Here is a 17,062-nt window from a genome sequence, read left to right on the forward strand (position 1 = left end):
GCTGGTGACCTCTCCAACCTGGAGTTTAAGCTGGCAGTGCTGTGGTATCCATAGTGAGGGGATGAACCAACATGGAGCTTGGATAAGAGCTATCCCATGATGGTACTGGAGTAACAGAGAAGACTTGCCAGAGCATTAGTGCTGAGTTGTTCTCATAGGGAAAATAAAAATAAATAGAGGTGAAGAAAAGGAAAGCTAGAAAGCATTTGATGTGGTCAAAAAAGGGACCCCAAAGTCAATTGACACTGTTTCCCACAGCATTCTCATAGACACACTGGCTTCTCACAGCTTAGATGGGTGTACTTTTTGCTGGGTTAAAAACCTGGCAGAATGACTAGGCCTAAAGAGCTTTGGTGAATGGTTAAATCCAGTTAGCATCCAGTCACAAGTGGTGTTCCCCATGGATTAGTATAGGGGCCAGTTCTGTTTAATATCTTAATCAATGACAAGGGGATTGAGTGCACCCTCAGTAAGTTTGTAGATGACTCCAAATTGGGCAGGTGTGTTGATCTGCTTGAGGGTAGGAAGGGTCTATAGAGGGATCTGGGCAGGCTGGATCAATGGGCTGAGGCCAATTGTATGAGGTTCAACAAGGCTCAGTGCCAGGTCCTGCACTTGGGTCACAACAACCCCATGCAATGCTACAGGCTTGGGGAAGAGTGGCTGGAAAGCTGCCCAGTGGAAAAGGACCTGGGGATGTTGGTGGACAGCCAGCTGAATGTGAGCCAGCAGTGTGCCTAGGTGGCCAAGAAACCAACAGCATCCTGGCTTGTATCAGAAATAGCGTGGCCAGCAGGACTAGGGGAGTGATTGTCCCCCTGTACTCGGCACTGGTGAGGCTGCACCTCGAATACTGTGTTCAGCTTTGGGCCCCTCACTACCAGAAAGACCTTGAGGTGCTGGAGAGTGTCCAGAGAAAGTCAACGAAGCTGGTGAAGGGCCTAGGGCACAAGTCCTGTGAGGAGCGGCTGAGGGAACTGGGGTTATTTAGCATGGAGAAAAGGAGGCTCAGGGGAGACCTTACTCTCTCTACAAATACCTGAAAGGAGGTTGTAGTGAGGTGGGTGTTGGTCTCTTCTCCCAAGTAACAAGCGATAGGACAAGAAGGAATGGCCTCACCTTGTGCTGAGGTGGTTTAGATTGGATATTAGGAAAAATTTCTTCACCAGAAGGGTTGTTGAGCATTGGAACAGGCTGCTCAGGAAAGTGGTTGAGTCACCATCCCTGGAAGTATTCAAAAGTAGTGGAGATGTGGTTCTTTGAGACCTGGTTTAGTGGTGGACTTGGCAGTGCTAGGTTAACGGTTGGACTTGATGATCTTAAAGGTCTTTTCCAACCTAAACATTTCTGTGATTGAGTCTATGAAATTCTGCTGTCTGGTGCCAAGGGCAATAGAGTAACATTTAGAGATGAAACTAGGTGTTAATAAGCCATTCATAAACGTGAGAAACCTGAAAAGAAGAGCAACCAAAACACTGAAAGAGCTGAAAAATGTGTGGTTTAACAAAGCATTACACTGCAGACCATGGTTACGTGCCTGGTTTTACCTCCTGACATTGAGGGGCACTCTGGAGCAAACCACTTCCCTGCTATCCCCTGTGGGTCTCTCAATGCCTTAAGCTTTAATTTCCATAGTTTTAAGCCTCTGTAGTATGGAATAATTTCATTTAAATTTTAAAAAGGAGTGGTGGTCAAAAAAGAACATTTATCTGTCAAGATCTGTGGACAGTGCAACCTTTTTGAGACTATTTTGCACAAAATTAAAAACTAATTCATATTGGGATCAACTGAAACCTTTCATGTCATCTAAGTGAGACTGACTGAAATCCACAGTGCTCAGTGCTATTCCCAAGCAGTATCCAAAACGCAATGTAAAAATGCAGACAATTTTCATCACACCTTCAAAACATAATATTGTATCTTTCTGGTTTGCAAGATTGGTGCCTTAAAAAAAAAAAAAAAAAGATGATTCAGTTGTTTCTTAGCACTAAAAAAAAAAAACCCAACCCTCAGGCAGCTTGAAAAAAAATTAAAAAAAAATTGCACTTTGATTCACAACGACTATTTGCTCTTTGTTCACTAATTTTCTGGGCTGTGACTGAAGCAGAGGATTAGTTATTGACCCTGCACCAAGCCCTGGATGATGAAGTGTTCAGGGAAAAGTGACTGTCCCTCCTCCATCCCTCCCGTTCAGCAGCTGGGAGGGAAGTGGTGCCTCGGCCAGCCCTGCTCGGGCGAGGGGCTGGGGAGCGCGGGAAGCGGCCAGGGTCCTGCGCCGCGGTTCAGAGGAGCTGCTGCAACTCACCCAAGTCAGCTTTAAATAAGGCAGTGCAGGCATTAATTATAAAGGCTCTTGGCAGCACAGAGCCTGCAGACTCTGCAGCTTGACCAGAGGAGCTGTGTTCCATGCCAGTGCAAGATATGGGCAAGATCTCACCCAGGAGACCAACAGCCGCATCACTCTATATGTCTGTGTACTTTTATAGGAAGAACAGAAGTGCTGTGCTACTGCGTTCCTCCTCTGCACGGCTCTGCAGCACACACACAGAGCAACGACCGTGCCGAGAGGGGAATTTAACTTCTTGTCCAAAGGATCCTCGTTCAGCCTGGACAGGTCTATAATGACGGGTTTGCCCCTTGAGTTTTGTTCACTGGGGACCAAAAATCACTGGAGGTCAAGAGCAGAGGAAAACAGGAGTGAGCATGCCCTTGCTGCCATGGTCGGCAGCGTCAGAGGGTGCGGTGACATTTCTTGGCTGGGCTGGCTCTTAGCCCTGGGACACGAAGCAGCACATGGCAGATCTGAAGGCTGGCACGTAACTAAGTGAACCATGGTTAAAAAGAAAAGCAATTCAGGCAACTTCTGGCTGTGGCGTGGCAGAGCAAGCAAGACAAGACCTTTATCCCCAAGCTGTTGTAAGGGGAAAATGCACCAGCAACACATGGCGAGGAAAAGGACATTGCCTTTGGCCAGAAGCACCCATTAGACTATTGCCCCCAAAAGCCACGGTGGGAAACACATCTCCTGACTCTGGGCTTAGCCAGTAGGAGACTCAGGTTTACCTCTATTTTGCAAGTTTAGGTCACTTGCTACCATCTGAAGGCCTTTTGGCACAAACGTGCCTAACCTGCTGGAGGGAGCTCCCCAACCCTGAGCCACCAGCATCGCCCGTTCGGGCTGGCCTTGCTGCTGGAGGGAGCAGTGGGGTGGATGAATGAAGACCAATGGGAGCTGCTGTTGTCATTTAGGGCAGTGAAGTATATTCATGGTGCAACACATGCACCTGCATCCCTGCCTGAAGAGCATCAATACTCTTTTTTTTTTTTAATCTCACTCTTGATGACAGGAGGGCCTTAATTGGGCATGAAGAAATTCATCAAGTAGCAGCCTGGTGTGGCCATCGAGTCCCTATAGCATCTGGCAGCTGCCGTGCTGCAGCCCTGCAGCTGCTCCGTGCCTGGCGGCTACCCCAAAATAGCCCAAATATCATCCACTCCCTGTGAACCTGAAACTCTGATCCCGTTGCTCACAAACAGCACGCAGACTTTATGGCTTGCTGGAGCCAGGTCCCAGTTATTTGCTGGAAACAGAGATGACAAAAGTACGTTTCCAACCTAAGGAGCAGCTCAGAGATCCAGGCTGGAAGACTTGACGCAGCCCACTAAAAGGGAAATTTCTAGATGGTTTTGTGCATATAAAATCAGCAGGGACCAAGCTGCATGGCAGAAAGGTGAGACGGAAGCTCAGCCGTTGATTTTAATAGCTGCAGGGTCTTGCTCTTGGTTTAATGCATTTTTAAAACAGGGGTGAGCGGGACCCATTCTGGGAATAGAAACACCACCAGCAATTTCAACCCCCTGAATAGTTTGCCCAAACTTGCCTGGGCTTTGTTCCAGAAGCTGCTTCAAGGGCACCAGAAATCTCTTCTCCCATCCCCTTTTCACCCCTCCCAGCACACCCTTCTTGTGCTCAGTAATCTCTGTAGGGACAGTGGGGACGTCCTGGTGACTTCAGATGTCCCCCTGGCCGAGCACTGACATCCACCCCAGAAGGGTAAATAAGCCCAGCCTTCCCCTCTCCTTCACTGGCAAAGAAGGTTTCAGGGTCTCCCCATTTAATTGCATGGCATTTTAAGGTCTTGCCCCTCTTCTTGCCTTTCTAGTCAATGAAAATAAATACAGAATGAAAATAAAAACACTGCACATTTATTTAATTTCTTGTATTTTTATTTAAAAAGAAGGTTTGCTAACAGCAATCAGTACCGTGGCCCGGGCCCCTCAATACAACAGCTGGCTTTAGCAGTCCCTGCGGCTTCATCCCTACTCTGTCCCTCCTCCGTGCCAGGGACAAACCAGGGAATTATCCAGCTTTAACAACCACTCCTGAATCATGGGGTGCTTCTCGGGACTGCAGACTACTTCCATCTTGCAGTTTTACTCTCTGTCTTCTCCTATCTCAGGAAACCCCAAGATCTTAAGCTGAGGTTCACAGCCAGGTTTAACATTACCTTGCAACTAAATTCAGGGAAAAAAAAAAAAAAAAAAAAAAAAAATGCAGCCAGTTTTTAAAAAAATACATAAAAGAAATTTTTCGACTTGGAAAGAAACATCCCCTCAGTGGCAGATTAGCCCACATTTATCCACTATAATGTTGCTTATACCTTAATCTTAGGCATCTTCACCTGACACTAATTAGCACGCTGGAGGCTTCTACGGGTACAGTAGCTTCTATGTCCCAAAACATGAAAGTGAGCTCTTCCTTTTAACCACTTGAAGCACTCAGTTTTTAAAGAGACAATGTCAAGTATTTCAGCCCCAAACTGTACACTTCTTAACTTGAAAAACACAGCAGTAGGAGGAGGCGCAAAGGTGACGATACCCAGCCCTGAAAGCATTGCAGCGCATGTCTGGGGCTTGCCTATGTAGTGTTATTTACGCTCCCACAAATTAAACCCAAACTGCACTCACTGAACTCCAGACTCACCCACATTCTGGCACTGAACGCTAATTAGGAGACAAATAGAGTAGGCTACAGAGCAGAAAATTAAACAGGCTAATCAGAACAATCTAGTTTCTTCCCTCAAAAAACTCAAAGCTTAGAGAAAAGCAAATATGGTTATAAAAACTTCTTTATATTTTGGGTTCTCTCTGAAAAAAAAAAAAAAAAAGGAAAAGATAATTTCTTTGACATTCATTACTAGGCAAATGTCCCATCCAGATCCATCTGACATCCTATTTAACTGTTCGAAGTAAGAGCTAATCGGAGCTTGAAAGAGAGGACAGAGCAGGACTTCAGAAATACAGCGCTGTATGCTGGTTCTCTGTGAAGAAAGTGAAAATAAATTATGTAGACTTGACAAAGTCCCTTGAAGTCCGGCGGTCTTTCTGCTTGGCTGGGTCTCAGGCCTATCACCGATATTTCAGCGGTTATTTTTGGAGGGGAAGAGAAGGCAGGCTGCTTAGCAGGTAGCGTTTGGGAATTAAGAGCTAAATGTACTTACGGTTTTCACAAGCCCTGACAGATGTTGAGTGTCTTTGACTGTGGGACAGTAAGACACTTAATACTAATGTTGCTGGTTTGCAACAGCAAACCTCCTTCCTGCCATGTTCCAGTATCTTTGCTCCTTTCTAAATTGCTCCTTAGGAAAGGAAGAGAAAAATACACGCTCAGCATCCACCTCAGCATCCGCCCGGCTCAACACCGATGTGCCTGCTCTCTGGAGGCCCTCGCATCTCCTCTCCAAGCAAATGTCACCAGGATCAGCTTAGCACAGCTCCCCACCACCTCCTGGAGATCCAGCTGCAGCCCAGGAGGCTTCTCCCCTGTGTCTCTGAAGGCTGTGCTCAGCCCGGTGGTCCACGTTTTGGATGGATCTGTGTGCAACTCTGCCAGGCACCAGTCCCAGCTGGGCAGGAGATGGGTCCTGCTCGGTGCCACGGGCAGTCCCTCGGCTGTGAGAGCCGCCAACAAACCTTCCCTGCCCACCCCGCTCCCTGCCCCTTCCCCTCCCCGCCACGAGCACAGGGCCAAGGATGTGCCTGGCTGCAGAGCGCCAGCGTCCTTGGCCAAACTAACTACCAACCTCGGACCAGTCACAACAAACGGCTTAACGTTTACCCATCACCTAACATACCCTCAAAAACCAAGGTCACCTTCACACCTTTCGGACATAGGTCGAACGCCCTTCCGAGCCCAGCAAGCCCACGGCAAGGGGTCTCGCCCAGGCCAGTCACGCCAGATGCTCCTGCATCTCTCCTGCCCCTTCCTTGGTGAACACCAAACAGTTATAATACTCAGGTCAATATATATAGGTACCACGTATATATATTTGTGTCGCTGTTCTGCGCATTAACAAAGACAACCAACCCCACCAGGCACCACTCGTCCTTTCCACCCCCTCCCCTTCCTCCCGTGGCTGTGCAGGGACGCAGCCGGGGACCAGCCTACGTGGCCCCATCGCACTCCCCCACTGTCAGCTTCAAGGCTCCCTGCTGGTGCAGCGTCTTTAAGGCTTTGAACTCCAAGGGCATGGTGTGCGGGCTGGCCTGCGAGGTGTAGCCGTACTTCAGGCTGTCGTAGTAGTGGTACTTGACCGGGTTCTGGTTCTGGTCCAGGGGAAAGGGCCAGAAGCCGTAGAGATAGATCTGGTTGCAGAAGCGGGTGGCTAAGGTGTACATGAGGAGGCCGGTGGTGGGTCGCTTGATGTGCACCTTGTTTGTTAGCCAGTATCTGCAAAGGGAGAGTAAAGTGCGTTATTCCCCTGCACACAAAGCTCATCTCTTGCACATTTTCTCTCTCCAGGATCTGACTGAGGTACACTGGTGATTCCAAGTGAGAGGTTTCTGACTAGCAGTAGAGTTCTCCATGCCAAGAAAAAGCCTCTCTAGGGCTTGCTTCATGAATAAGCATCCTCCTGCTCCCTGTCTGGCAGTTACATCACACTTGTTGCTATGGCACTGAAGCATCTCATGCCTCGGCAATCCTTTATGAAAAACAAATTGTTTGCAACTGTGGCCTTCAGTACTTCAGCCTACAATTATCTTCCAATCAACCTCAGAGATCAATACCACAGACCAAACCATCCACATGTCAAGTAGACTCCAGCAACCCCTTGAAGCAGAGACACAGCCACACATACATGCTGATGATTTTCATTGATGAATGAAGATTTTTCCTCTGACAGTAAACAAAAGGGCTGTAAAAATGTTTGCCTTGGAATAAAGGGTCACCAGGCTGAAAGAGCTAAAACACACTGCTGTGCTCTCGTTATACCCAGCGATTGCTGCTGTGATCCTGGCCCAAAATACCACACTCTGCAACATTAGCCCATGAGGTACACAGTATGGCATATTGCAATATATGATATGCGATACGGAGGTGAACTGTGCTCAGTGCTGTGAAGTGCGATAGATTTTATGGGGGATGGCAAAAAGAACTGGGAAGGAGCCACCCTGTAGCGATGCACGAGCAGAAACAGTATCAGCAGTTGTATTTTGGGCTGCCAAGAAAATTTACTGCAGCATCACCATCCTGTAAGAAGACGTTTCCAGTGCCCAGTGTTTATTGCACAGGCAACTTACGGGGTTTGCTCAGCAGAAAACCACTGTCAGAGGAGCAAAATCAGAAAGCAAAAGGTTTAGGGGAGGGATGGTGCAGGCAGCACATCCCCCCGTGTCACAGCCCGTTCAAGCCCTTGGACTGTTTTTAATAGATATGTCAAAGTGCTTGAGTTCAGGTGAGTGACTGGCAGCCCTTTGGATAAAAAAACATGAGGAAGTGGATCAAAGCATTTCTGTGCTCTGACCCAGAGGTTTGGGATCCTGAGCTGGGTCCTGCTGTTGCATGTGGAGCCATGGGAAGTGTCTTGCTCCTCATTCGCACTTTCCGCCAGGCTCCTGAGGGTCTGGCACTCAGACAGTGCGATTCCTTGGGAGACCTGAGCCTTAATCCTGCAAATTAGCTTTTCACAAAAGCCATTAAAATTTAGCAACCAAGGCACAAAACGTACTTGCTTGTTCTCAGCCAGAGAAGAGAAAAAGTGACTTTTCTGGTGAATTCTGGCTTCTGGAAGGTGAGTGACAGCCTCGGTGTGTGCAGGAAGGGCACGGTGGGGTTTACTGGGGTCCCTCACCCCAGGGGCGTCCAAGTGCCTGTAGCTTTAGCAAAAGACAAGTTTTGGGGAGGTCCTCCTTGCCTGACTCACCTCCTCGGCATCCAGCATGAAAAAGGAGCAAGAAACTGGGGGAAAAGTGGTGAGAAGCAGTATCTCAGAGGCACAGCCTCAGCATTGGCTGCGCTTGCCCAGCCATATGGGTTGTGCTATGGGGACACAGCAAAGCTTGCTGCGGTGCCAAGGCAAACTTCTCCCACAGGTAGCCATAAAACAGCCTCCTTGATAAGTTTACAGGTAAGCACATTAGACCCCTGATGTGCAGAAAGAAATGGGAGATTATCACAACCATTTAACACTGTGAATTAGGGTATGCTCATGCAGCAGGGAAACTACCTGGAAAGAACTGTCAAACCACATTAACCGGTTGGCTTTGGGGTAAGACAACTGTCTAGGTTTGTCCTGCATTTGCTTTAGTCTTAAAACCCTTCTTATCAATTTACCAGCTGGAGCACAGGAAGATACTGGTGACCTTACACCTGGCCCAAAATATTAATTTTAGGGTTTTGTTGAGAGGCTGTAAAAAAATCTATGAACATACAACAACCTTGACAGCATGATGAAGTGACCCTTGCACACAGGTACCACCCGTGACCACCAATATTTCAAACGTATTAATGATGACAAAAATGACCTAGGTCAAACACAGAAGTGCCCAACAGAAGCACCATCCTCTGCAACCCAGCACGCACAAACAGCCTTACCAAGACCCACAAGCCTGTGCAACCAAAATCCCAAACTAACCCGGTATATCCACCTCAGCACACACAGCTAGTGAGCACACACTCAAAAATGTCGAGATAGGTAACTATGACAATTCAGTTTCTTATAATAAAAATTTAAAAACTGTCTATCTGTAGTTCCCTCTATTGCAGGCATGGCATTGCAAAAACAAGAAGGATGACAAACCTCGCTCCTAGAGCATCGTAAATTCTCCCTGCTGGCTGCAGCTTTGGGATGGGGTGACAGACTCCAGGCTGTCCCAGCCCACCCACACAGACGATACACATAATATATAATGCACAAACCATAACACAGACCGTGCTGCAGCACTTGTGATTTGTTTCATGCACAGTGAAGGTGGCAAATCCTCCAGTGAGGTCTGGGAAATACTTTTTAATGACTGGTTTGTGATGGGAGAGCGGGAGCTATGCAGGAAGATCTCCCTCTTATCTCTCCCACCACTGGCCAACTGAGACAGCGGCCGCATTCCTGGTGCAGGAGAGAACAGCTGGGGATGGAAATAAAACCTAATTAATTCTGTAAACCCAAATGAGGTTGTCTGGGCGCACATGGGATGCTGTGTCAACAGCGCACCTTTAATATGTGAGGTCCGGGATTTTAATTAGGAGGAAAGATAATCTTGAAGCAGGCAGTAATTATTTTTCAAATTGGCTACACCAATCACCATAACTATTAACTGCAACATTTTATGGAAAGAGAGAGCAATTAAGAGAGAAGAGCAAAGAACAGTCCTGAAACCCAATACCTCCTTTCTCAGAGCTGTTCTCACAGTGTGGACCTCCTTCAAAAGCTGGTATTGTGTCATTTCTGGAAATAAACCCTCAGGGGTGGAAGCTGCTACAGAGATAGGCTGGTGCCTCAACGGGATGCAGCTATGAACAGGAACAGTGATGCTATCAGGCAAAAACTGCCTGAGACAGCTCTTGTTTCAGATCATGATAGTGACAGATGGAAAATGCCGTTAGATCTCCAAGGTCATCTTTTGTAAGGAGGAAGCCTAGGTACAAGCCCTAGCACCTATCTGAATTAACACTTGATGGTAGCCAAGGACAGAGGCTTCAAGAAGAGCAGCTCAGAGAGTCTTGTCCTAGCTGGTAGGTGGTTCTAGTTGCTCCTCAGCAACATCAACTTTCCAAAAGGTTTCCGAGAAACTCAAGAGGTCTCCCAGGCAGGACTGCATAGCATTGCTGCTGGCTACCTGACTATCAGTGGGGCGAGGGGGCTGCACTGCAGCCACAGGGGAAGCGACCACTGTATTTGGACCCTAAAGCCCACTGGGAATCGTTCAGGAGGCAAAATGCTCTGAAACTGTCCCTAGGAAGCCTCAGCTCCCACCCAAGCCAGGGAAGGTGGCAGCCTCCATATGGCACATCTGGAGCACACACCCCACTGCACCGACAGCCCTCATCCTCCCCCCAGCATCACTGAATTCAGGGAGCAGAGCCTGGCCTTGATTTGGGCTAAAACACAGGGTGCAAAACTCCTCCCTGAAGGCAGTGTTTGAGGACCACTAGCAAGGGCAGCATTCTCCTCTGTGCCTACTCATCACCTCTTGATGTGTCTGAGAAAACACTGAAGCAACTTGTACCCTCCAGTTAAGGGTTAACCTGCAAGATAAAATGAACAGAAAATCCATTGCCCCGATAAAAGGAATAAAAAACTCAGGTCAATGAAGAAATCAAGCTTCAGCAGTATCAGCTGCATTATTTAGTGGTACAAATCAGAATAGCTGAAATAATGCAATTTCAGACCCTTTTAAAACCGCTCATTCACAAAAGTGTGATACAAACACAAGCTGTTGTGGAGATGCTAGTCCTTGACTGTCAGAAGCATATTATCAGTCTGCCACAAACATCCTGCTCCCATTAATACTCATGAAAAAGCAGCCACAGATAATCTGAGTGGGTGCCCCAACAGTGCTCCACACTCATGCTGGTGCAGGCGAGGACAGGACCTGTTGGTACTGGCAGGGCACAGCATATATCCCAGCTGCTGTGTTGATGGAGATGAAGTGCAGGAGCGCAGGCAGCAATTGCTATCCCCCATCCAGCTTCAAACAGCCCTTTTCTGCCCAGGTATCCAGCCTCCTCTGTCACCTTCACCAAAATAGCCGAGAGCCATGTATAGAGATCTGTGCTGCACGGATAGGAATGGGCAGGTCCCCATCCAGATTTATGCTAATGCTGACTCCAAAAGCTGGATCTGGAGTCAGAGTTGGGCTTTATCCCCAGGCTAGGCAAAGCCCAAACACCAAATCAAGCCTCTATATCCAGACTGGATAGGTACATATCTAGGTGTGGTACCCATACATATATACATATCTAGATACATATATAGGAGTGGCTCGGGTCTGGTTTTGGTGACTCGGCACAAGCAAATCAATGCTGAGTCACAGATAAATTTTATCCTCCAGGTCTTGAGCTCTGTGATGCCAACACACACGGTACTCATACCCACAAGTTAAAGCATTTCCAGACAGAAGAAGAAGAAAAAAGTAACTGGGAAGAGGATTGCTCTATTTCCTTCCCCTTTCCTTCTTATGCCCCTCCCTTTTTTTTTGACAAAGAAAAGACTACATCTTCCCAACTAAATGGGACAAATTAACTGCCTTGGGGTTCCAGTGCAGACACACCACAGCTTGGGTGCAATGTGCCTGAAGTGCAGCTGGGGTGAGAATAGTTGCTTATACAAGGGTTTATTTGTGGGATCCAGTGGGATCTACACATGGCTTTACGGGGCATTCGTAGTGTCTCACATTCTACCCCAGTCACACTTTCTCCCCCTACACCCTTTGGTCATCTTCTTCCCTCACCTGAGCCCAGGACCACTATCCTTAAACTTTCTGTGGGACCAGAGAGGAAGGGCTTTAAGGTATGAGTCCCCAGAAGAGCCCCTGTAAGCATTAAGGATGGTAAGGAAGGAAGCATAAAGTAGTTGGTTTAGGAACTCCACAAGCAGGTTACGCTGGCTGATCAAAAGCAGAACTGATCTTGAGACAGAGAGTGAAAAAAGATGAGGTGGGAGAGCTGCGAAAAGGAAAAGCAGCAGCTTAGGTCTGATATGTTAGAGAAAAGGGGAGTCTGTGAAGGGATGGCAAAAGAGTGGGGTGATGAAATCAAAGCAAAGGGTTAGGAGAATAATCTGTGTACATGTGTCCAGCATGGCTACAAGCAAGGCAAGGCTGTTGGAAAGGACGTGCAAAATCAGCACACAAGACAAGGAGGGACCAAGGGAGGGTTTCCACCATGGCTGATGGATGGGAAAGGCAGCAGCTCAGCAGCATTGCCCTGAAAAATCAGCAAAGCGTTAGACGTTGTTTGAGTGTGAGTACCCAGGGAGACATCTGAGGCAAAGATGAATCCACCTCATGCCCCACCAGGTTGTACTTCTAAGGACATGTGGCAAAGTGGCACTGCGCAAGCTACGGACCCTGAGCAAGGTGATCACTGTCATGAGGAGTGCTCACAAACTGTCACAGCTACTTGGATGTTAAACTTAACAGGAGACCTAGCCAAGGAGCTGGAAGATTTATTGATTTTTTATTTTTTGTTTCTTTCAAGAAGCTCTTAACAAAATCTTATGGGATTAGAATTGGTTACTTCCAAGAGACCCTCGTGATGGACTCAGTGAGAAATGCTAGACTAGATTAGACAAGGCAAACTGAAACGTGTCCATGAATTCTCTGCAAGGAGTGATAGTCAAACCTCCAGACACAATTATTTTCCCCTGCTTCCTGCATTTCATGTTATTTCTCTAACAAAAGCTGCTTGGCAATAGGGATTACAAGGCTTTTTGGAGACACTAACAAGATGACTTGCTTGCTTCCCAGCCAGGAGACGAGCACTGTGCTCACCAGATGAATGGCTCAGGAGACGTTTTATAGAATTGCTCTGAAGTGAGACACGCACCCCCGAAACGCATGGCACCGTCCCCGTCCCCATGAGCTGGCTCCCTGCCATGGCACAGCTTTCCTCCTCAGCCTTAGGTAGAGACTTGGCTTCCTTCTGAGCTCCTCCATCGAAATGCTGATGGCTCTCTCCCCTCCTGGCATGAAGAAGGTGAGTTTAACTGTGTAAGAAGAGCCTCCGTTCTATTGCACAGAACTATCCAGAATCATCAACACAAAAAGCTGTCAGAACACATTTAAGGCACCCTCACAGCTAGGAAGGTGAGGTCTCAAACAAGGATGAAAAAAACAAATGCTTTTTACTTATCTCAGCAACACACACTCTACAAATGCCCCAAATGCACTGAAAAGTATATGAAAAAATGCTCAATTGCCACTGAAATGCATTCTGGTCTGGGGGAAAGCAGAGCAAGACAATAAATACTGTGGTTCAAGGAGAAGTCAAGAACTTACAAATGGATTTAGCTGGTAGTGAAGGAAGAAGAGAAAAGGCAAAGCTTTTGTAGTTGAATAGAAGTTGGCTGAGATGTTAGGCTTTATAGAAAGTGCTATTCCTTGAAAAAAAAAAAACATAAAATATAGAAGAGTGTCCTGGCTGAAAAGGCTTTCCCCATTTCTTTGTAATTTCCAAATCAACTTAGGATAGATTATAAAGGGTAGCTTTATTCAGCAAAGGAGAAGACGGGACATCTCTGCAACAGCAGCCCACTGCAGCACAGAGGGAAGTTCTGCGGGGCTTTGTGGATTATCAGTTCTCTGCTGCACGCTACATGCCACAAATGTATTTATTTTGCAAATCTCAGATCTGTCAAAGAAAAGTGTAATGCTATGAACTGGCATGTTCAGGAGAGAGAACTGGAGAGACAGGGGAGGTCGTTGGAGACCACATCCCTGTAACAGCAAGGAGTTCATGAGCAAAAACATAGGATGATTGTAGGAATTAGACAGTACCACAGAAGATCATTAAGTAAGATCCTAGTGATTCTGGTCAATTTGATCTGAGGAAAGGCTCCTTCTCTATCTCAAACTACATCATATCAATTACCCTGAGGGGATGGTCAAGACAACACTATATTTACCTGTGAGACTTCCTATATAGCACCAAGAACATCAGCACACTCTGCCTCTTCCTCCTTTCCCCCCAGCTACAGCTAATTCATTCAATACTGCCTGAATAACTCTTAAATCCATTCAAATCCGAACTTGAGGAGGCTGCACCAAGGAAAAGGCTAACATTGACTCTAGGCTTCCCCCAGAACAGCACAGCCCTTTGCCCCACAGCCCTGGGTGGCCCCTCTGCACAGCTCCTTGGCCAGACATTGAAGTGTTCCTCTCAGTTCTGGCTTTATGAAGGGGCTGCAGTTTTAATTATATTAATTGTTAATTAGTAGGCATCTTTGTTTTCTTGCTGGTAAGTCTGAGAGCAGGAGGACAGGTCAGGCAGCAGATCCTTCGACTTAGAGGGCAACCCCTGACAAGGATTAGCACCTGTTTCTGTGGTTATAATTGAGTTAGTGCTGCCTCCGGGCAGCCATGACCCACCTTTCTCATTGCCCCACAGCACAGTGACCAGCCCAAAGGACAGGATTGAGGTTTTGGCTGTAGCTCAGAGCAGGTACTTCCCAGACACCCATCAACAGTGGTCACTTCATTTGCTTGCTGACTGGTTGCACCCCTCTGAGCCCTGAATCCATGTTCCTTGCACAGGACCCTATTAAAACCCACGGGAACCCTAACACATGCAAAAGGAAGACACTACTCCAAGCCATGGGGGAGAAGGGTGACTCACTCCACGCGCCAAGGGACAGTGTTGAATCCCTGGGCTTGTCCCAGAATCCCTGAATCCCCTCTGGCCAGGCAGGACCTGCCAGCCACAGTTGGTGGCTCCAATGCTGCTCTGCAGGAGATGCACAGGGACAACCAGAGTGCCTGCCAGCCCGGCTGGACCGCCGGGCGGTAGCACAGAAGGGCCAGGAAGGTGCTGTGAGTTGGAAGATAAGCTCAGCAGCAGAGCTTATCGAGGCATCCTTCTTCTCTCCCATGGGAAAGCGATGCCCAGCCCTTGCCAATCCCTCTGCAAAGCTTCCTACAGGAAGTTTCTGGCAGTGGGAATGGCTGCCAGCACAGGATTAGCAGCCTGTTGATTTAAAGGGCTTATTACAGGAGCTTAATTCTATTTTGACAGATGAAAGTAAGTCAATTACAGCTAGAAATAGCTCAGAATTTGGTTTTTTTTTTTTTTTTTTTTTCTTTTTTCCCCCTCCCTTTCTCTGAGTTGTGATATCGTTTCCTTCCCCTTCTTTATCTCAAAGCCAGCATTTTCTGTAAGATGCCCAGGGAAGCCTCAAACACAGGCACTTGGGCAGACACAGCTCTTCTCGCCCGTTATTGCTGCCTGCAACGCACCGTGGCACCAGAGCCTCCACTCCTCCCAACCCCCCCCAGGCTGCCTGAGAAGCTGCCCTTCACACTCCTCACCCTGGAGCACCCCTTTAGGCTTGCTCCTGTGGGAAACGACCCCAAAATCTATCCCATGCCCACCTCCTGTACTGACACGCCACCTGAGTTGGAACAGAGCAACACCCAGCTTGGACCAACTGAGCAGAAGAGCTCAGGCTCAGAGGTGAAGAAGTGCTCAAAGCAATCAAGAAACATTCATGCTGAGGCTTAGAGGTGGGAGCACCAGCTACACAAAGGAATTCCCATCCTGGGAGATCAAACAGGGTCTAGTCAGGATCAGAAAGAACAACTACTGCCACTAAGCCATCTCCAGCATAAGCCACCACCTGCCTAGACTCCCAAAATATTTAATGAGCCATGATGCTCCCTAGAGAAATAAAGCAAGTGCCAACCCCATACCCAAGCCATTTACATGGAAGCATCCCCTCTGGGGCTCTCTCTCTTTTATAACTTCCCCATCCCCACCACACCTGTCTCCCACACACCTGAAGTTGCAAGAAGAGAGCAGAATGACCCCTTCCTTCCCTCCCAGTAAGTCCATTCACCACCACCTGGGCCCATTTACCTGATCAACAGGACTAGACCATGTCAGTCCCCTCCCCGCCTTGGCTGGTCATTTAAGATGATCAGAGCAATTAGTACCATTACAGGAGAGCACAGGCTACTCATGAACAGCCCTTGGACCTCTGCCACTGCTGAGCCCATCCAGGCTGCCATGAGCTCCACGACCCGAGGAGCTGTGCAAGACTTGCGTGTGTCACTCAAGCACAAGGTGACAAACCTCACCTCTAGCTCAGCACACACACATGTCTCCAAGGAAAGCCCTAACCATAGGTTGGGGAGCTATCATGGTGACACCCAGGCTTACAGCCAGGAAAAGCACCAGAAGACTTAAGGCTTGCTATATTGCATGGCTAAAAGCCCTCACACTCAAAGAGCAGAGTGGGGAGCCCCTGCTTGCGAGGTGGTCTCCAGTTCTCATCTAGGGACCAGCCACTGCCCACGGAGTCCTCCTCACAGCCTGCAGAAAGAAAGAGCTTGTGCCGTTTGCCTCCAACACAACCCCATCGATCGCTCTCCAGCTCAGGAAGCTCACAAAATCCTGGCTCCGAGCACACCAGAAACACTCTCACCCTCGGACAGCGTGCAGCAGGCGCAGCGAGGGGTAGGCAGTCCTGACGTTGATGTGGTGCTTCAGGATGAGCTCGTTCACCCACTCCACTCGCTCCTTTCCCCCCTTGGCCATGAACGCCGGGATCCAGAGGATGCTGCCATTGAGGCTGTGGAGGCGTTGCAGCAGCTTCTCCCTCCAAGTCTCGTTCACCAGGTCCTCGAAGGCCCGTTGGATGACCGAGGGGTTCATAGTCACCAGGTCTGTCTTCATGCCCACGTCCTGCGAGTACTCCTGGACAGGGGCCAGATTGCACCTGCGAGGGGAAACACCGAACAGCCCTTTACAATGCACGTGAGAGAAGGCAGGGACAAACCCGAGGAGTGTTTGATGCCAAAAGCTGAGGCCAGTGACAGATGTGCCCATTTGCCCTCGTTTTTGTGAGGAGGAGGAGGAGAAAGAACGAGCCCCTGCAATAAATTAGAGAGGCTCTGACCCGGTAATGGTGAGCCATCCTAATATAAGGTCACCATTCCTCAACACGTTGGTATGTGTGTGCATATTCCTCCGGGGAAATGCTAATAACAGACATAACTTTGCTGTCTGGTGGGTGGGTTTGTACAGATCGGCATCTCTTCTGGTGTGGCTCAAAAATAACACAGAGCAACA

At 48.2% G+C, this 17,062-nt stretch overlaps 1 protein-coding gene across 1 annotated transcript in view; it reads right to left on the reverse strand.

Annotated features, from left to right (window-relative positions):
- Positions 1 to 4,209: 4,209 nt before the first annotated feature.
- The window catches only part of ST8SIA2 (ST8 alpha-N-acetyl-neuraminide alpha-2,8-sialyltransferase 2), a 32,795-nt gene continuing 19,942 nt past the window's right edge, over positions 4,210 to 17,062 (reverse strand). Inside the window, exons 5-6 of the mRNA XM_042804353.1 lie at positions 16,416 to 16,709; positions 4,210 to 6,730 (exon numbers count right to left, since the gene is read on the reverse strand). Of these exons, the coding sequence (XP_042660287.1) occupies positions 6,445 to 6,730; positions 16,416 to 16,709 (580 nt within the window). The 3' untranslated portion in view covers positions 4,210 to 6,444. The remainder of the gene's footprint in view (positions 6,731 to 16,415; positions 16,710 to 17,062) is intronic.

This window comes from Tyto alba, unplaced genomic scaffold (assembly GCF_018691265.1).
Source record: "Tyto alba isolate M040663 unplaced genomic scaffold, T.alba_DEE_v4.0 Super-Scaffold_41, whole genome shotgun sequence".
Classification (NCBI taxonomy): domain Eukaryota; kingdom Metazoa; phylum Chordata; class Aves; order Strigiformes; family Tytonidae; genus Tyto; species Tyto alba.